General features: G+C 39.3%; 1 protein-coding gene across 3 annotated transcripts in view; it reads left to right on the top strand.

Moving 5' to 3' along the window:
- The window catches only part of LOC136884434 (protein scribble homolog), a 261,405-nt gene extending 241,604 nt beyond the window's left edge, over positions 1-19,801 (top strand). For all 3 annotated transcript variants that reach the window (XM_067156596.2, XM_067156597.2, XM_067156598.2), the window contains 3 exons: positions 1,655-1,898; positions 6,437-6,716; positions 17,241-19,801. In XM_067156596.2, coding sequence (XP_067012697.2) covers positions 1,655-1,898; positions 6,437-6,716; positions 17,241-17,251 — 535 coding nt within the window. In that variant the 3' untranslated portion in view covers positions 17,252-19,801. The remainder of the gene's footprint in view (positions 1-1,654; positions 1,899-6,436; positions 6,717-17,240) is intronic.
- Positions 19,802-21,941: the final 2,140 nt, after the last annotated feature.

Raw genomic sequence — 21,941 nt, forward strand, 5'->3', positions numbered from 1 at the left:
AAAAGGAAGAGGTCTGATACTTCGAAGAATGAAGTTATCTTCAAAAGAAAGGAAAGGGCCACAAATGAAACATTCGTTATATCTTGCGAACCTAATAAACCTAAAACCATTGGGGTTGGAAAGGAACAAGTGTTGACCAAGGGAGGTGGTGGTGATTATTATTATTATTATTTTCTTTTGCTTTACGTCGCACAGACACGATAGGATAGGAAAGGCCTAGGAGTTGGAAGGAAGCAGCCATGGCCTTAATTAATATAAAGCCCCAGCATTTGTCTGGTGTCAAAATGGGAAACCATGGAAAACCATCTTCAGGGCTGCCGACAGTGGGATTCAAACCCACTATCTCCCGGATTCAAGCTCACAGCCGCATGCCCCTGACTGCACGGCCAACTCGCCCACTGATTATTGTTTTAAGAGGAAGAATAACCATCCTCTATTAACCCCAATCAGATAGTGGTGGTGGTGATTATTGTTTTAAGAGGAAGTACAACTGGGCAACCATCCTCTATATAACACTAATCAGAGAGAAAAAATGGAAGGGGTCCGACACTTCAAAAAATGAAGGTATCGGCCAAAGGAACACAAGGGCCACGAAGGGCATGAAAATGAAAGACTCCCTAGGCTTCCATACGTAATACCGTCGGGGTCGGAAAAGAACAAGAGTTGACCAAGAGAGGTCAATAGGATAGATGAAAGTGAGGAGCCTGGCACAAGTAAGTGGAAGCAATGTCAGGTCTCAGCTGAGGGCCCTGTGGTCGCCAACCCACGCTCCAAAGTTCAGAGCCCCTGGGGCCGCCAATCAGAGGTGGGGGGGGGGGAGGGAATGGAAGGGATCTGATGCTTCAAAAAATGAAGGTATTCTCCAAAAAAAAGACAAGGGCCATGAAGGTTGTGAAAATGAAATACTTCCTAGGCCTTGAATGCTCTGTTATTATTGGGGTCAGACAGGAACAAGAGTTGTTGACAAGGGAGGTCGGATAGAATAGATGAAAGTAAGGAGCCTGGCACAGTAAGTGGAAGCAGTGCCAGTACTCAGCTAAGGACCCCATGATCACCAACCTACTCTCCCAAGCTCAGAGCCCTTTTTTGGTTGCCTCTTAAAACAGGCAGGGGATTCTATGGATGTTATTCTACCGCCCCATTCCCATCCACAGAGGCTTCCTGATGAAGCTGCAAATCAAAAACGAGTTATTCAAGGACTGAGAAGAAATGGATTTAGGAGAATTGGGATAGATGTAAAAGACTTCTGATGACACGTTTGGTGTTTACCCAGCAAAATTCATTAAAACTCAGCCACAGTCGCCCAAGACAGATTCAGTTTACTCTGCCATCTAGAGTAAAACGGAACATCAAAATTGACGAGCAATAGTAGTCTCGTTTTCCCACACTCACCTATCATTGTGATTATTACATGTTCCTATTGATGTTCTTTTTTTTTTTTTTTTTTTTCATATATATGACATAATTAATTGTTAAGTCGTTTACCAAAAGCAGCTTTTAGGTAATATGAAATAAATTAAAACAAAATTTACAAAGTATTGACTGCTGAATTAACTTTCTTAAATTGATTTAGTCTGCAATAATGGGTTTCAGAGAATCAAATGACTTTTATTTTCTGTTCAGGAAAAGTATAGCAATTTGGTTTTACTTACAGAAGCACTGTAACTATAGAAAGAAACGGTACTGCAAGGAAGCCAAGACCGGTATCTGTAACGATTGGAGAATATCCCACAGGAGTTGACCGCAAGACGCCAACACGATTTGAGTTCCTGTCAGGGTCTGTGGTGACAAATGGCCACAAAGATGACGTCACTGATGCTCCCGTCACGTGCCGTCTACAGTCGGAGTTGGCACAAACGTTATCAAGGTCTAATCTCAGGAAGCGCACAGAGGAACAGGTAAACACATTAATGATTAATCATCTGAAGATGTAGGCAGTTATAACTTATGGTTTAGTATTTGTCACTTATGGCTGTACGCTCAAAAGCAAATATTGCCATCGTATTCTCCTTTTTTAATGGCTCATCGCTGCTGCCAACTTGACTAGTTACGTATGGAAATCACGAGATATAACCATCAATAAACTAACCTCAATATAAGTACCAATAATAGAGGTTCCGTTATCTAAACAAATGATGAATCAAGATATTCATAATTAAGTATGTTTTCAGGCTCAATGACAAATTAAGGAAATACACTTTCTCTTGCCCTAACTTAATTTAATGTTGTATACAGTGGAACCTTGGATTGCGAGCATAATTCGTTCCGGCAACATGCTCGTAATCCAAATCGCTCGTATATCAAAACAGATTTTCCCATAAGAAACTATTGAAAGTCGGATGATTCGCCCACAACACAAAAACATTTATTCGCATAACATTTCTAAAACAAAATATAACGTAAAACAATTAAACTGCACTTTACCTTACAATAGAATCATTGTTGGTGTGAGGGAGACGAGGGATGACATGAGAAGAGTTACTGTGTAGCACAAATTTCACTAACGGAATCACTGCTATCGGTTGGCTCATTGGAAGTGTTTTCTTTTCGTGCAACTTTAACGAGGAACCTGTCCAAGACTGTTGCTTTTGCTTCTTTTTGAGGATTTCATGAAAATGTGACATTGCATTGTCACTGAACAGATTCATCCACTGTAATCATCTCCTTCCGACCAAATTCCTTTTTAGCCTTCTTTTCTTTCACAGGGCCCATCGTTGCAGAACAGTTATATCACAGATGACAGAAACAAAACATGTACACTCGTACGGTGTTGACTATGCGAGTGAGGCACGCCAACTGAAGTCCAGCACGGGAAATGATTACACACACTTTCCCAGGAAAGAGAGTGGCAGGGGGAGGGGAAAACAAAGGCACAGGGGAGGTGAAAACGTACGTAATCGTGACGTTCGTATTGCAAAACCTCACTCACTTATCAAGTCACAATTTATTTAAAATATTTGCTCGTCTTGCAGAACACTCGTAGACCAAGTTACACGCAATCCGAGGTTCCACTGTATTTCTGCATTTATTTTTATATACGCATTACTATAACTGTATTCTTCAGTGTTTGCCTGGTGTAAATAATTCAGCGCCCTTCTTGAAATTTGCTATTACTGAAAGAAATCACGCTTTAATAATTCACACAATAAAATATATTACATGTACGTATGGTGTAAGACAGGAAGAATACACAAAGGCTAAGTCTGCAAAGTCGTGACAAGGTTATGTTGATAACAAAATTTCCTTCCATTTCAACTGAACTGGTCTTTATGGAGGAGGTTATGTTTCTTTCCTTTTTGGAGGAGTTCGTACAGATTTTTCTTGCTTCTTATACATCCAAATTGCTTTCTACACCTAAGAATTGGATGAAAAAAGACTGTATTATTAAAATGCTGCATTCATCATTTAACATCAAGTACATTATTATTAAATGCATTATTCAAACATGCCACAATTCTACTTACCTGGTATTACCCAGATAGTTTTATAATCCTACAGAAAAATAAAATAATTATGTTTTCCTTATGCCCGCAAATGTAAAACTACTGATTTTCATAATACAGCAGTAGAAATACGTAAATCTTGCAAGGCATGAAGAAAGTCGTGACTATATAGTGCCAACGTGCAACTGTAAGATGTCGCAGCAGCAACTAGAGTCCCTAAACTGTGTGGTTAGCGACATTGAATCGAATCCAACAGTCAGAAAATAACTAGGCCTATAAATCACTACCTTCAATATTAATAATAATGTTATCTGCTTTTATGGTTTTCAGAGACGCCGAGAAAGAGTAAAGTATAAACTTACATGGCAGGGAGTATAGTGTTGGAATTGTTGGTAACATTATCAGCCCCATCTGGGGTATTGGCGATTGTTGCTATTTCAGTTGATAAAATTGTAGCTTATAAGCTTTGTTAAAACTTGTCAAGGAACTGGGAGCGTTCTCATCTTCAGCTTCTGTTAGAGTGGTGCTGGTGATTATTGTTTTAAGAGGATGTATGTCCTCCTATTAATACTGATCAGAAGGGAGAAACAAAAAGGATAAGATATCGGCAAAATAAAGGGAAGGGTGTGAAAGCGAACGAGATGCTAGACCTCACCGACAAGATCGGAAGAGAACAAGCGTCGACCATGCAAGGTCAAACTGGAAAGGTCAGACTCAGCTAGAGGAACCGTGGTCACCAATCCACACTCCCAAGTTGAAAGCTGTTGGTCCCCATTTCAGTCGTCCCTTTTGACATATACGTAGCTCGAGTCATAAGTCATGGCAACTATTTTTTTTCTCGCGAACAGGAGACAGCACGGAAAATCTAAGATGTACATTTGGAAACGTACGGTATGTATTTACGTATGACACCACTAGATGGTGTATATAAACAACAGTGTGGGACTAAGCATGCCCCTAAGTTCTGTGTGTGAGTGAGAGCGTCACAAAATGGAAGTCAACAAGCACGAGCAACTATTGTATATTGAAATAGCAGTTCTCCGCCGCAGAAATGCATGCTAATCCCATGCAGACCTGCGGGAAGCTTTATGCGTGCATGCCATGCCCTATAGAACAGTGGCGAGATGGGTAGAGACGTTCAAACGGGGCAGAGTATCAACTGCCAATTTGCCTCGCGCCTGCCCCACTGCTGGCAACGCACAGTGGAAACTTGGGTGATTATTTTGAAGGTCTGTAACCAATGAAGACCTGTCCTTTGTATTACTCGCACACTTTTTAGTGATAGATGGACATCCTAGTGTTGAATCGGTGGACTTCGGCAATCTTCGAGATTCGTATTGGCAACCTTTGAAACACAATCTATGAATTGCTTATACATCGCTGTGCGACATCTGGCGTACACTTTACGTAATAGTACTCTTGTTGTTTACACAGCAAAGCCAAACTATAGAATTCATGCTAGGAACAGGATTCGCATCGAGAATTTTTATATAATCTATAACAGAGTTTTCCAATTAGTAAGAACTCAAGGGTCACATTGGAAACCTTAGGAATGATTGCGGGCCACACTAAAATAATAGGCCAATTTTCGTAAAATTCCCCAAATAGGGGCAGTATATAAAATAATATGCATAGTTCGATTGAAATGGAGGTTTGATCATTTTAATTGCTTAAAACACTATCTTACAATTTCATAAAAGAGTGAAATTAAGAATAACCGCTACTATACCCAGGACGATTGAATTTTGGAGAAGAGCACCCAACAATATCTATTAATTTAAATTAATATTTGACAAATTAAAAATGTAAAACGGAAGACAAACTAAAATTAATAATGTAGTTAAAACAAAAAGAACAATTTAGTGGGAGTAGTGTGAAGGGCACAATGCTATACATTTGTAAGAGCCAAAAATTTCAACAATGTACTTCCAGGAGTAATTCCCTGAAAATTTTCACTGCGTATCAGCCAGTACTGCCAATGAGAGAAGAACAAAGAAATGAAACCGCTTCTTACACCAATGGCTTTTAAAGTACTTCTTGGTATTCATTGCATGCTACGTTGAATAAAAAGGCCACAGTGAGGTTGGCATGGAGTTCAAGAATTGGTATTGATCCCATAGCCATTTTTATAATGGTTAAGACCTAGAGCTGGTATTTGTGTGGCTCATTTTCCGGTGAAGTTTAGAGTTTAATTTTATTAAGTCAAAGAATTTATTCATCACAAGTGAATACCAAAAAAACAGGAGATAATATTAAAGAATGAATTAGTTCTGACTTTGGTCTATACAGGATATAAAAATGAATACATTTTTGACCGAGCTATGAAATATTTTTCGTAAATTTTCTTCACATTTCTTAAAATACATTTTTGAAAGCCCTCACGGGCCGCAAGAAATAACTTTGCGGGCCGCCATTTAGAAACCCCTGATCTATAATGTGTGTGTGACACAGTTGTTGGCTTAAAATAATAAAGGTTTAGAAAATTCATCGATCGATCATATTATCGATTCAATTCAGATTTCATTTCCATTCAGTTGGCAGTATTACCGGAACCGGGAGAGCTCTCTCCTTACTCCTCAACTCCGTACACAAATCTATCACTAAAAAGTGTGCGAGTAATATGTAGTCTTGTGTATTTGCTGTCTATACCATAATAAAACAATGTTTACGAATGGCCTGTGTTCTGTCACTTTCCTACGAGACCCTCCTGAAGTCAGAATTTGTCTTCAGGCACTATGCATAAGTACATGCCCTACATTTCCAAATGCATATCTTATATTTTCCGTGTTGTTTCCTGTTCACAAGAAAAAAAAGTTTTCATGACTTATGACTCGACTCTCGTATATTCTGCGACTCTGCCCAGGGTAGGATCACAGAGATGTGTTTTCTGATTTGCTGCATTCAGACATATGTCTTAGAACATCACGCTATTGTACTTTATTGTATTCTTTTGCTTAAGGGAAGACATTTGAATCGTTTGTTTCTGTCTCCAGGAGAATCATCTCAATGGGTTGCCACCTGGTCAACCTGCCAAAGGAACAGTCACTGTGTCTGTGAACTCTGAACCAACAAAATCTCAGTTCCCTAACTACTACTCGTGCTCACACCAAACAAATAACAAAGTGAATCTCTTCAGTTCACAAGAGACCAGCATCCTGTCGTCCGCGAAACCTTCCATACGAAGTGCAGCAGAGAAATTGGGCAACAGTTTGGGAAACAACAATCGTGTGACAATACGAGTCAACAACGGGGATAGCAACGGTGCAAGAACAGGTAAGCAAAAGCACTTCTTTTTTTTTTTTTTTTTTTTTTTTTTTTTTTTTTTTTTTTTTTTTTTTTTTTTTTTGCTAGGGGCTTTACGTCGCACCGACACAGATAGGTCTTATGGCGACGATGGGATAGGAACGGCCTAGGAGTTGGAAGGAAGCGGCCGTGGCCTTAATTAAGGTACAGCCCCAGCATTTGCCTGGTGTGAAAATGGGAAACCACGGAAAACCATTTTCAGGGCTGCCGATAGTGGGATTCGAACCTACTATCTCCCGGATGCAAGCTCACAGCAGCGCGCCTCTACGCGCACGGCCAACTCGCCCGGTAGCAAAAGCACTAAGGGGGTCTGTTCCAACTATTGTACCTAACTCTCTTAGAGCCTAGCTCATTCCGTCATTATATGCTTGGAATACTAAATCCAGTTATTGCAATTTGCAGGCTGAATAATTTATATATTTAGCTCAAGAAGGTCACATAGACTGAAACATATACTAGTATATATATTTATATCTTATGTAGGTACTGAATGGTGGAAAAAATATAACATTCCATTTATATAATTTATACTTACCAATATTCTACACACATTAATACACGTATGAATTTACAAATAAGGCGGGAAAACATGCAACGTCCTAAAACGGTTGCAAAAAGCCTAGAAGGTGGTGGTGGTGATTACTGTTTTAAGAAGAAGTACAACTAGGCAACCATCCTCTACATAACACTAATAAGAGAGAAAACAAGGAAGGGATCCGACACTTTGAAAAATAAAGGTATCTGCGAAAAAAGACAAGGGCCACGAAGGGCATGAAAATGAAAGACTCCCTAACCCTCGCAAACCTAATAGCGTCGGGGTCAAAAAAGAACAAGGGTTGACCAAGAAAGGTTGAATAGAATAGACGAAAGTGAGGAGCCTGGCACAAGTAAGTGGAAGCAATGCCAGGACTCAGCTAAGGGCCCTGTGGTCGCCAACTCACGGTCCAAAGTTCAGAGCCCCTGGGGCCCCTTTTAGTCGCCTCTTACGACAGGCAGGGGATACCGTGCATGTTATTGTACTGCCCCCACCCACAGGGGGAGAAATAGAAGCCTAGAAAGTGGCCTATTTTGGTCACATTTTCCAGAATGACAAATACAGCCTGACACAACTGATCTCAGGTGGGAAGACACAGGGAAAACATGGACAGAGAATATTATCCTGGGCTGGACATCCACTATATGACTGTTGGTGGTGTTGGTGTTTATCGTTATAAGAGGAAGTACAACTGGGTAACCGTTCATTCTTAACATTAATCAGAACGGTAAAAAGAAGAGGTCTAGCACTCGGAAAAAAGATGGTATTGGCCAAAGAAAGACAAGGGCCATGTAGGGCGTGAAAATGAGACTCCCGAGCCCTCGGAATATAACAACGTCGGGGTCGGAAAAGAACAAGAGTTGAACAAGGGAGGTTGGATAGGGTAGATGAAAGTGGGGAGCCTGGCACAAGTAAGTGAAAGCATTGCCAGGATTCGGCTAAGGGCCCTGTTGTCGCCAACCCACACTGTCAATTTGAGAGCCCCTGGGATCCATTTTAGATGTCTCTTATGACAGGCAGGGGATTCTACCACCCCCACTCACAGGGGGAAGGGCGATGATTTATTGGTGATGTACCATGATTTATTGGTGATGTATACAAAGAGCCTGATGCAATTTGACATGTAATTGAGTAACATGATCATTAACAAACATCTCAGTGGGTATCTAAGTGAGGAAGGTGGCAATTATGGTTTTTTAACTGGTCAACCATCTTCTATTAACAATAACCAGAGGGGAAAAAATGGAAGGCATGTGACGCTTTAAAAAAAAAGTATGAGAAAAATAAAGGGAAAGGCCACAAAGGTGGTGGTGTTGGTGGTGGTGATTAACGTTTTAAGAGGAAGTACAACTAGGCAACCATCCTCTATATAACACTAATCAGAGAGAAAAAATGGAAGGGGTCCGACACTTCGAAAAATGAAGGTATCGGCCAAATGAAGACAAGGGCCGCGAAGGGCATGAAAATGAAAGACTCCCTAGCCCTCGCAAACCTAATAGCGTCGGGGTTGGAAAAGAACAAGAGTTGACCAAGGGAGGTCGGATAGGATGAAGGTGAGGAGCCTGGCACAAGTAAGTGGAAGCAATGCCAGGACTCGGCTGAGGGCCCGGTGGTCGCCAACCCATGCTCCAAAGTTCAGAGCCCCTGGGGCAAAGGCCACAAAGGGCGTGTAAATTGAGGACTCCAAGCCTGATACCGTCAGGGTCAGAAAAGAACACGAGTTGACCAAGGGAAGTTGGATAGGGTAGATGAAAGTGGGGAGCCTGGCATAAGTAAGTGGAAGCATTGCCAGACTCAGCTAAGGGAACTGTGTTCACCAACACACGCCCTGGTCACTCTTTTAGTCGCCTCTTACGACAGACAGGGGTTCTACCGCCCCCACCCTTGGGGAGAAGTGAGTGAAGTAGGCAATGATCTTGGGTCACTTGTAGGTGCATGACAAAATGAAATGCAAATTGGACACTCTGTTGTGGGAAATTTTAGCGAATATAGCAGACAGAAACAATTTATGAATAACCGCGAATATACAATAAAAGCAGATGTTGACTGGCAAGTGTATGAAACTTTCAAGATCTAGAAATAAAGAAGCCATTCAATAGGACGATAAAGGGGTGAACAACTTTTCCTCTTTGATACGGGGGGAGAAAATCCTGACAGGACTATAACATTTTCCACCAAAACGAATATTGAAGATCTGAGTCAGTCTGACCAGTACTTCATGGTACATTTAATAACACTCCATTATAGTTTATGCAACTATTCATGAGCTATTGTAAACTTTGTAAGACAATTATTTCATTGGTATTTTGTTTAATGCAAAGAAGAACTACATATACACATCATAAATCTATTGCCATCAGGCTAGGACATGAACTCTCCTTTGCCACTGTTAGTTCGCTAACATGAATGCTGTCCATGAGAATGTCCCAAATGAGTCAACAGGATGTTGATACAGGCTCTGTATAGAAAAGTAGCAAGGTTAGGCCTTACTGCAAGGTTTTCAGATATTAACAAACCAACAAGACCTGTCAAAGGCATTTGATAGGGTGGATCAAAGGAGAAGAACTACTGGAAAAAATGAGTGCAATAGAACTAGACAAAAGAGTGACTGAATGGGTGGCTATATTTCTAGAAAATAGAACTCAGAGAATTAGAGTAGGCAAAGCTTTATCTGACCCTGTAATAATTAAGAGGGGAATTGCTCAAGGCAGTATTATTGGAACGTTGTTTTCTTATATATATCAATGATATGTGTAAAGAAGTGGAATCAGAGATGAGACTTTTTGCAGATGATGTTAATGTGTATAAAGTAATAAATAAGTTACAAGATTGTGAGCAACTGCAAAATAACCCTGATAATGTTGTGAGATGGACCGTAGGCAATGGTATGATGATAAACGGGGTTAAAAGTCAGATTGTGACTTTCAAAAATAGGAAAAGTCCTCTCAATTTTAATTACTGCATTGATGGGGTGGAAGTTCCTTGTGGGGATCACTCTAAGTTCCTAGGTGTTAATATCAGGAAAGATCTTCATTGGGGTAATCACATAAATGGGATTGTAAATAAAGGGTACAGATCTCTGCACATGGTTATGAGGGTGTTTAGAGGTTGTAGTAAGGATGTAAAGGAGAGGGCATATAAGTATCGGGTAAGACCCCAGCTAGAGTACAGTTCCAGTGTATGGGACCCTCACCAGGATTACTTGATTCAAGAACTGGAAAAAACCCAAAGAAAAGCAGCTCGATTTGTTCTGGGTGATTTCTGACAAAAGAGTAGTGTTAACAAATATGTTGCAGAGTTTGAGCTGGGATGACTTGGGAGAAAGGAGATGAGCTGCTCGACTAAGCATTATGTTATTCACAGCAATGATAATAAGGAGTATTTCTTATTGACCTATTCAGTACAAATCACCTTTATTGGAGTTTACATTTTCATCCAGTTAATTCTTCTAAGGGACATGTTTTGCTCTTATAAAGAGCATCTTCAGCCATTAATTTTAATCTTAAAATGATGTTCGTGAACAGTTGTAAACATATTAAAAAGACAATAGTCAAAATTAAAATTACAGTGGTCTAAAAAACAAATTAAATTACATCTAAAAACAACATTAAAACACTTCAAAAGCGTGGTAACATGAACATTTAAAATTATCACAATGTCCATTTAAAACCTTGTGCCTGAAACTATTATTGAATCTTCGTCTTAAAAACAGTAGTAAATGTTTTTCTATAAAAACAGCACCAAGGTGAACACCAATCCTACGGAAAAACGAAAATTAAAATGCAAATAATGTGACGTAGTGTTTCCAGAATGTAAGTTAAAATAGAGTGCCCACAAGCTGAATTGTGAAAACACAATGATCCATATTGCTTTAACATAACAGACAGGACGTAGAACATATGCAGGAATCAAATGTGGGCTCTAGTTGAAAATGTTGTTTAACTTGTTTACAAATGTAGGTAGTAAGCATACGTTATGTTACGCAAATTTGCGAGGTATAGAACGTCGTACTTGACCTCCGACCAATTTGTACAGATAGTGGAATCTGTAAAGAAGAAAGGGGAAATTTAATATTGTGAGTGTGTGTGAATTTCCTAACTGATTACATTTAAATGGGAACTTACTTGTTATTATTAACAATTATTATTTGGAGTTGCTAACTTGTCTGCCAGTTCGGCTCCTAGTATTGTATTTGTGTGATAGAGGTGGTGGGGAACCTAGAGTGGGAGTTTAAGACACAAGGTTTTGAATGGATGTTTACAACTGTTCACGAACATCATTTTAAGATTAAAATTAATGGATGAAGATGCTCTTGATAAGAGCGAAACATGTCCCTTAGAAGAATTAACTGTATGAAAATGTAAACTCCAATAAAGGTGATTTGTACTGAATAGGTCGATAAGAAATACTCCTTATTATAATTGATGTGAATAACATAATTCAATTCGGAACAACCATGAGGATCATGTAAGAAGCGTTATGTTCCGAGCTGTTAGTGGAGAGATGGCGTGGGAGGACATCAGTAGACGAATAAGTTTGGATGGTGTCTTAAAAGTAGGAATGACCACAATATGAAGATAAAGTTGGAATTCAAGAGGACAAATTGGGGCAAATATTCATTTATAGGAAGGGGAGTTAGGGAGGGGGGGGGGGGGTGATTAACATTTTAAGAGGAAGTACAACTAGGCAACCATTCTCTATATAACACTAATCAGAGAGAAAAAATGGAAAGGGTCCGACACTTCGAAAAAAGAACGTATCGGCCAAAGGAAGACAAGGGTCGCGAAGGGCATGAAAATGAAAGACTCCCTAGCCCTCGCAAACCTAATAGCGTCAGGGTCGGAAAAGAACAAGAGTTGACCAAGGGAGGTCGGATAGGATAGATGCAGGTGAGGAGCCTGGCACAAGTAAGTGGAAGCAATGCCAGGACTCAGCTGAGGGCCCCGTGGTCGCCAACCCACGCTCCAATGTTCAGAGCCCCTGGGGCCCCTATTAGTTGCCTCTTACGACAGACAAGGGATACCGTGGGTGTTATTCTACTGCCCCCACCCACAGGGGGAGGGGAGTTAGGGATTGGAATAACTTACCAAGGGAGATGTTTAATAAATTTCAAATTTCTTTGCAATCATTTAAGAAAAGGTTAGGAAAACAACAGATAGGGAATCTGCCACCTGGGCGACTGCCCTAAATGCAGATCAGGGTGGGTGGGTGGGTGGGTGGGTTGGTCGGTCGGTGGTCGCTTGGTCTGTTCCCTTCATCCCCTTGGACAACATTCATGACTTTTGTTTTTTGTTCTATGATGATGTAGAGCACGACCTTTTCAAGTTTGTAGGATGCTAAAGGGTTTATTGTATTGAATAGGTGATATGTATTGAATAGGTGACACAATAAACCCTTTAGCATCCTACATTCAGTATCTTCAATACGGATAACAATGATTTTTATCACTTTTCAAGTTTCCAGATTGTAGCAAGCATATGTAGAATACAGGGTATATGGGAACCGGTCGTAGAGTATTGGCGGTATTGTTTTAAGAGGATGTACAACCGGGCAACCATCCTCAGTTAACACTAATCAGAGGGGTAAAATGGAAGAGGTCCAACACTACGAAAAATGAAGGTGGCAAAAGAAAAGAAAGGGCCATAGTTGCCTCGACACCTAATGCTGCACCATTGGGGTCGAAGAAGAACATGAGGTTGCATAGGATACATGAAATTAAGGTTCCTGATACAAGTAAGTGGAAGCAGTGCCTGATTCAGCTAAAGGAAACTTGGTTGCCACCTCGTGCTCCCAAGTTGAGAGGACCTGGTCCCTGTTTCGGTCACTTCTTACAACAGGCAGGGGATATCGAGGATGTATTCTACTGTCCCCACCCACATGTGAAATGGAGTTAGATGAGAACAGAATGTCACCAATTGAGGCCAGACAGAAAAGATTTCACATGAAAGCAACACTCATCTAAGCGCCTGTAGTTGATATACACGTCTCACAAACTGTAACACCATGGTTTGATAAAAAAGAAAAAATTCACAGGGTACTTTGAGATAAGTTGTATAATGTTTAAGTGTACTGATATTATGATAATGAAAGAGAGATTGTTGTGCAATCTTAGCTGTAGTATCAGATCTTTTAACATTCATTACCTGTCTATCATTCATAATAACTGATCTGATTTTAAGATCCCTAGACATTAAAGTCTCGTCATTTATTAGGATGAACGATTAGTAATTAAGAATTCATTTTACCACAGTTTTTTGTTAAGAGTTCTGTGATTGGCTGACTCCTGCAGTTAGGGGGATGGACATTTATTCCACTTCCTTTCACCAGAGGTTGCCAATTGACAGCGTATGATAATAAATAAAATTACATAAATTAAAAATTAACATTTCCGTGTTATACTAAAAAAGAAACTTGTATTTTAAATCAGTCATCATAAAAACATACCAGTAATGTGTAAAATATAACAGTGAAACTCTACAAACCTGTAATTGAAATGTTATATTTTATTATCCAACTTTACTCACTTCTTTTTAGAGGAATTTTCATTTATCCCAAGTATGAACTACCAAGGGATCAAGCTTGGGTGTTATGGTTTTATTGACATTTCGTAACTATTTACAATGTGTTAATAATTATTACTACTATGCACCAAACTCTTAGTGATTTTTTTATGGGGTTGAGAGGTGAGGGGGAAGCTTCATTGGTTCCAGTAGCACTGTTAAACGAATGGAACCGAAAATAAATTGAATCTATAGTATGATCGATTGATGCGTTCTCCCATTTTATAATTTCCACAAAGATTTTTATTTCAGGCTTAGTCGTCAGCTATTTTTATGTCAAAAGTCTGGAAATGGCATCTGATAGTAAGGGTACGGTAGTATAAAAGGAAATGACACTGAACTATGAAATTCAGTCAATTGTTGTTGGGTTCTAGGGTGTTCCTGAGATGTACCTGAAATATCCTCAGCCATTACAATATGTTTTAAAATAATTTTCACCTGTATTTCTTTGTCTTGCTCTAGAAATAACAATAGTATTTGAAGTCTTGCAATTGGTGGTTTTAAGAGGAAGTACAACTGGGCAACCATCTTCTATTAACATTAATCACAGAGAAAAAATGGAAGTGGTCCAACACTTCAAAAAATGAAGATATCGGCCAAAGAAAGACAAGACTACAAAGGGCGTGAAAATGAAAGACTCTCTAGGCTATTACACCAGGTCGAGTACACAGACACATCTTCAAGGTATACACAGACACATCTTCAAGGTAGCGGGGAATAAAGACACCAATCTTGAAAGAGATCGTGAGGCAAGCTGCTCAAATAGAAGACGGCTATTCCACCCAATACAACATTGAAGTTGCCTTGAGACAACAGTAAATCAAACAGATTCTCACAGTCTTCTAGTACAGTTTACATGAAGCTTTCAAGGAAGATTTTCAACATACCATACAAACACTAAGTACTTGAGGATTGCAATACGTATCAACTTTTATTGTATACAAGATAAAGTCATTCAGTGATCGTGTAGAAGAGCCTCACAATAGACTTTTAAAAGACGTTTTCAAAAAATGTTTAATGGAAGAACATGTTTTAACATATTGTAGGCACGGATTTTAATTTTAAGTACACTCCATTTATCCTCTCTTACCCAACCCTTAACCCCCACCCCCTCTCCTTTCCCCTTTTTCAATATTAAATAGTAATAGTTTTTTAAAGTTCCCATGGACAAAAAGATCAAGGTTTTTAACGTGCTTACTGTTCATGTACGATGACCACTAAGTGGTCAAAACATGTCCTGTGATTGTTAATGTTTTTATAATTTTTCCAAAGGCTTGTAATAAAGTATCGATTAGGTGGTAATTTAATCTAATAACTTGACTCTCTAGGCCTCGTAAACTTAATACAGCCGGGATCGGAAAAGAACAAGAGTTGACCAAGGGAGGTTGGATAGAATGGATGGATGAAAGTGAGGAGCCGACACAAGTAAGTGGAAGCAAAGCCAGGACATAGCTAAGAGCCCCTGAGGCCCCTTTTAGTCACCTCTTACGATAGGCAGGGATACCGTGGATGTTATTTTACTGCCCCACTCACAGGGGAAATTGACCTGAAATATCAATTATCAGTCTTTATCTGTGATGACAGAACATCACATTGGGTAATATCTGACTGTTGTCTAGTAACAAATCTAAGATCCCTTCACCATCCTTACATTCAATGCGCATAATGATGGCATGTTTTGTCTTTAAAAATATATTTACTTTGTCATAGTAATAGTAATGTTTTGTTGGATATAGGAGATCTGATTGGGATTTTGAAGAATACATCAGGTTTCTGTTCTCAGCACAGGACTGTTGTTCACCAGAAGAGCATCACCTTTGGTGAGATGTAAGGTGCCAGATGATCATTTTTTATGCATGTTTAGCTTCTTCACTGTCTGGCCAATCTGAAGCAATAAATTTAAAGGTTTGGTGGTGGTGGTAGAAATTACCTCTTCCTGTTAATATTAATGATATCACAAAGAATTTTACCATTCAGGGTATTGGCTAAAAGCAGGGAAGGGCATGAGATGAAGTGTTGGTGATTATTGTTTTAAGAGGAAGCACAACTGCAGCCGTCCTCTATTAACACTAATGAGAGGAGAAAGGTTATAAGTCTAGTCCTTTGAAGAATGAAGGTATCAGCTAAAGAAAAGAGGCATGAAGGCTGTAAAATGTCTTCCTAGGCCTCACAAACCTAAAAACGCCAAGGTTGGAACAGAACGAGAGTTGACCGAGGGAGGTCACATAGGAAAGATGAAAGTGCGGAGCCTAGCACGTGTACGTGGAATAAATGCCAGATTCAGCAGGGGTCCCCGTGGTGGCCAGCCCTCGCCCCCAGGACAAGAGCTCCTGGGGTTCTCTTTTAGTTGCCTCTTATGGCAGACAGGGGATAACATGGATGTATTCTTTTGCCCTGACTCGTAGGGGTTGATGCTCTGTTGATCAACAGTGGATTTTGTGATCTTTTCTCTAATAGGTCAGGAGTATTCAATGCTACCAGGTATATCTGAATTTTGGACTGATTTTTGCTGATTTGGGGTCAGACAGTGAAAAGATTTCTGGGAACTGTGCTGCATTCTGGGACTGTCTGCTTCCTCACATTTTATAAATTGCACAGTTCTTTGATAGGTGTGTCACAGTAATGCACGTAGGTCTGCAGGTCTATTAACCGCTCACCTGTGTTACAAACATGTTTGATTGTGTGATCACATTTAGAATATGGTTAGTGCACCTAATTTCTTTGAGCATTCATTATAACAAACAAGTGTTGTTAATATTTCAGATTTTTTAGGGATTTTACTTATTGGGAATGGTGGTGGTGGTGAGAGCAAGTACACCTGGGCAACCGTTCTCTATTAACACTAATCAGAAAGAAGATACAAGATCAGAGATTGAAGGTATCAAAAGGGAACGGCCATGAAGGGCACGAAAATAAAATACTCCCTAGGCCTCGCAAACCTAATACCGTCAGGGTCAGGAAAGAATAAAAGTTGACCAAGGAAGACTGGATAAGAAAGATGACAGTGTGGAGCCTGACACAAGTAACCAGCAGCAATGCCAGATTCAGCTAGGAGACCCCTCCCCCAAGTTGAGACTCCCTAGGGCCTGTTTTGTCACCTCTTACGACAGGCAGTAGATATCTTGAATGTATTCTACTGCCCCCACCCACAGGGGGAGGGTGGGAAGAGGACAAGTGTTGACCTTTAGAATACAAGTCAACAATGCAAGACTCAGACCTCCCATACTTATAAATTGAGAGATCAAGGTTTATTCCATTTTAATCAACAAGAAGATGCTGAGGATGCATTCGGCAGCCTCCACTCACAGGGTTGATATTTGTTGTCTATCTTATGTACGAGGGCTAGTAATGAAAATGTATGTCTGTTAATGAATTATTTTGCCGTCATTGTTGTTTCAGAACGACTGTGATCACGGAAGTCCCCATCCAGGATGATATGTGTACAACACTAACCTCATCAGTGAGTGTGTGTGGACCAAATATTTACCAACAGTGAACTTGATGGACACAAACTGTGCAAAGAGTTTAGTGTAGTTATATTAGTGTATTTAATTTATAAAGTTAAGTGATTAAAGGTCCTGCAGTATGCTAATTGTTGTGGACCTGAGCCATATTTACATGTTAGCCATCATTTTTAATACAAATACCTTGGACAGAAATTCAATATATGTAGCATTTTCTATAGCTAATGGATGAATTTTTGTTGTTGTCTTATTTCCTCTATTTGTGAGTTGCCAGATGTATTGTAAAGAAAATTCCTGCATAAAAGATGCTATGTTTTATGTCGCACCAACTCGGACAGGTCTTGTGGTGACGATGGAATCGGACTGGAAAGGAAGCAACTGTGGCTTTAATTAAGGTGTTGGTGTGAAAATAGTAAATCATGGAAAACCATTTGCAGAACTGCTAACAGCGAGGTTCACACCCACTATCTCCTAAATGCAAGATAACAGCTACACAGCCTGAGAGGTGGTTATTAGTTGCTGGATTGGGCAGGTGGTGGCAATTATTGCAACCGTCCTCTATAAGTAATAATCAGAGGGAGAATGGGAAGATGTCCAACATTTTGAAAAAAAAAAGAAGGTATCGGCTAAAGAAAGGGAAAGGCCATGAAGGATGTGAAAATGATGACAGGTGGTGGTGATTGTTGTTTTAAGAGGAAGTACAACTAGGCAACCATCCTCTATATAACACTAATCAGAGGGAAAAATGGAAGGGATCCGACACTTCGAAAAATGAATGTATCGGCCAAAGGAAGACAAGGGCGATGAAGGGCATGAAAATGAAAGACTCCCTAGGCCTCCATACATAATACCATTGGGGTCTGAAAAGAACAAGAGTTGACCAAGGGAGGTCGGATAGGATAGATGAAAGTGAGGAGCCTGGCACAAGTAAGTGGAAGCAATGCCAGGACTCAGCTAAGGGCCCTGTGATCGCCAACCCACGCTCCAAAGTTCAGAGCCCTTGGGGCCCCTTTTAGTCACCTCTTACGACAGGCAGGGGATACCATGGGTGTTATTCTACCGCCCCCACCCACAGGGGGATGAATTGTAGTCATTATAAAAACACAGATGCTCGAATAGATGTATATCAAGAGGTTTCCAACAAGATGGGCACTGATGGGTGGTCAATGAGGATTCTGCTTTTGTATAATAGGTATCACATGTTCTAAAAAAAATACCTTTTTTGCTAGTAAACAAATTCTGTAGCATTCGGAATCTTCTCTTGAAAGTTCCGTTAAGTCTTTTGGATGGACCTAAACTATCCTTTCATGCAATCCACTTTTTCACCTGTACATGGCCTTTTTCATTTTTCCAGATCATAAATCATGTTTTCAACCAACAGTTTTGTAACTACTATTCAGCGAGGACCACAAGCAAGTTCTACTTCACTGGACATCTTCTATTTCTAATACAAAAGAACCTTCACTAGCTAAACCCACTTCAAAATGACCCTTGCAAGACAATCACAGTGTTAGTAGGACTGCCACTACAGGAACATTCCTTCACACAGTGCCGATTGTAAGATATCAGAAAATGACCAGGATGGACGTTTATGAAAGTATAATTTGAGGTAGTTGGAAATAACTTTTTTTGACAAGATTAGAATGGAAACTAGAGGGAAAGGAAATTGAAAACTGCCACTTTGTCCCCCATAAAGTTGTACCTGCCCACTGAATGTGTAGAGCCTGGCAGAAACAACTCTCTGTTATATGTACGTGGTATGTTTATGTAGGATGCTTTCTTTATGAAAAATTATGAATTATTGCTGAACAAACATTTTCTGTTATAAAAGATCTGACCATTACATGTACTGTATCGATATTTATAACTTATAGGTCTAAGTTTCTGTTAATAGACTAATAATGTGCCTTAATTGTATGTCATTATCTTATATTGTACTGTATATAATGTATGTATATCCTCATATTCATAATATACTATTGTATATGATGCTGAGAAATAATATTCCTTCCTCCCTCTGAGCTGGCTGCCATATTGTTTCACATTATAAGAGCTGTTCCATATCCATTATTGTGGATATAATCAGTCATTTATTTAATTTTAGACCTAGACATGTGTTTTGTCATTATTTAGGAAATTTATTTATATTATTTAATAGTATTATTTATATGTGAAACATCAGGTAAATTAAATTATAAAGCAGAAAATAAATCTAAAGTGTGTAAGATAGTGAGGGAATAAAGATTTTGCAATGCCATGTGCAGTATGTTGGAAACATGTCAATGAATAGAATTCAAAAACTGCTGTTTTCTGAGTATAAAGACTTTGAAGACATGGTTTTGGTTGAGTCTCCTTTTGCAGAAACTACAAGACAGGGAAGAGGTTTGCGTCAAGTTCATTTAGGTAAGGCTTGTCTAAAAAATTGTGTAAAATTTCCAAGAAAGTAGGGTTAGAAATACTTTCAAAACCCAAAGGTTAGGAAGAATAAACTCTGGTATTGTTTATACTGAGTTTTAATTTCCTTATTTCTGTACTGGAGATCTTCCTTCTCTTCCCATATGTTGAAGTATAGACCTGGTACCCTTAATATAACCTTTTAGATCAAACTGAAAGGGATTCTGATACCCGTGTTTGTAGCCTAAATCTCTTGGATGTTGGGTGTTAGTACAGAATCATGATTAATACTGGGTAATGCACATTATAAAAATTATGAGTGAATTCCCGTGCAGTATCTAATTATTGACATCCTTTCATTGTAATTATACATTAGACAAAGGGAGGCATAAGGGGTTAGACTTCATTTAGGTAAAGGTGAATCTTTCATCATTTGCTCAGCATATATGTTGGGCTCATCATTATATACACATACACATTTAAATAATAATAGAATTTATTGCAGCCAATGGCCATATGTTACAATAAATAAGGAAAAATAAGTAGTCGCATAATTCTTTCAAGGACTTCCTCTTCGGGCACTTGTCGAGATGGTATCAATCACAAGTATTATTGCAGAGAGAGCATACACAGTTCACGGTAGGTGTATGGAACTTGGTTGTGCAGCAAACTTTATGGTGAAAACCATGTACCACAAATCTAGTAACAAGATGACGTACAGTAATTCGTAGTTGGAAACTGACCATTCTCTGCTGATCATAGCGTCAGTAGTGTAGAAGTCACTCCAAATCTCTGCTTTTTTTCCGATAATGCTCTTGCAGTAGTTTGTGATAAGGCGTCGTTGATGGCAGTGACAGGCTTAATCTCAGGTCTTCCAAGAACATTGGTTCTCGATGTAATTCATAGACCAGTCTGGATGGTGTCCACTTAGAAACACAAAGCACCCTTTTCAGAAAAGTAGCCTTAAGCTTTTCGATATTTCAAATTTGATTTAGTGAGATGTTCCCATATTAAATGAAGTCCATATGCGATTATTGGTTTTACTTTCATCTGAAATAACGCTAGTGCAGTTCTCAGAGTTCTTGTAGCGCAATGGTTAACGCGCTCGCTTCATACACATTAAAATGGGGAGCAGTTTAAGAGTTTTGAAAGTCAAGTATTATCAGATATATAGGTTTATTATGAATATTCCATGAACCCACAAGCAGCTGTATATGTGAACTGTGAGGGCTAAATCAATAACAGCTTTTAATAAGGAAGTGTGTTATTTATCATAAATATTACACTTCTTCGTCTGGTGTTTGGTGACCATCATGAGTAAGTTTTGCTGTTTTGTGTTTACCGTTCTGTAACCAGGATAGTCATCTCCACCCACATCTAACTTATCTTCTGTGATCATTTACATCGGTCTGTACTTGTCGTTTCTGAAGATGCCACTGAAATAGGCAGCTTTTTGCAAGGGTTAAGACTTTACATGATTTCCTGGCTCGGCAGAGAACCTCGTTGTTGGTGACGTGATCTTGAACATTCTGCGATACATCCACATTTGAAAGTCTTGCTGTCAGTTCACTGATGAAACCATTCTTTGATTCCGTAAAGCAGCACCAGTAACTCGCAGTGCTTCACGACATGCCGAAGAGTTTCAAATCGGAGTTGACATCACACTCCTTGTTTACAAGCATCCTAGCTACCAGGTGATGATTTTCTGCTTGCTGATTACCATGAATTTAGAGTTTTGAATGCTTGTTTTAAAACCAAACTCCTTGTTTACTTTGTTGATTCTGTTGAGAAGGAACTGGATATCCTCTAAATTGTCAAGACATATTATGGTGTCATCTGCACAGCAGGAGTATACACATTTCACTGAAATAAGTAAATTAGAGTTCACTATGGCATTCTCCAGGGTGAAGTCCTGGGTTGTAGGGACATGTTTTACAACAGCACACAGTTTCTTGCCTCTCCTGTTACTGGAACAGCAGTGAGGAATCTGATTTAGATATTCTCTATCAGCAGCACTAAGTAGAAGTTGTAATGGAAACTATGAAGCCTAGGAAGTTTTTGACCCACCTAAGAAGAAGATATGTAGTTCCATGTTTTCTCTTAGGATCATTCTGTATATAAAATCATGGTGTTCAAAGTTATTTGTATTTCATACCAGAGATTTTAAATACTGACGCAAGCTGTACTAACAAGCAAGTAATAGGGAAAAAGTATTGTGACTCTTAAGTGGGAAGAATTAAGT

This window comes from Anabrus simplex, chromosome 12, assembly GCF_040414725.1.
Source record: "Anabrus simplex isolate iqAnaSimp1 chromosome 12, ASM4041472v1, whole genome shotgun sequence".
Classification (NCBI taxonomy): domain Eukaryota; kingdom Metazoa; phylum Arthropoda; class Insecta; order Orthoptera; family Tettigoniidae; genus Anabrus; species Anabrus simplex.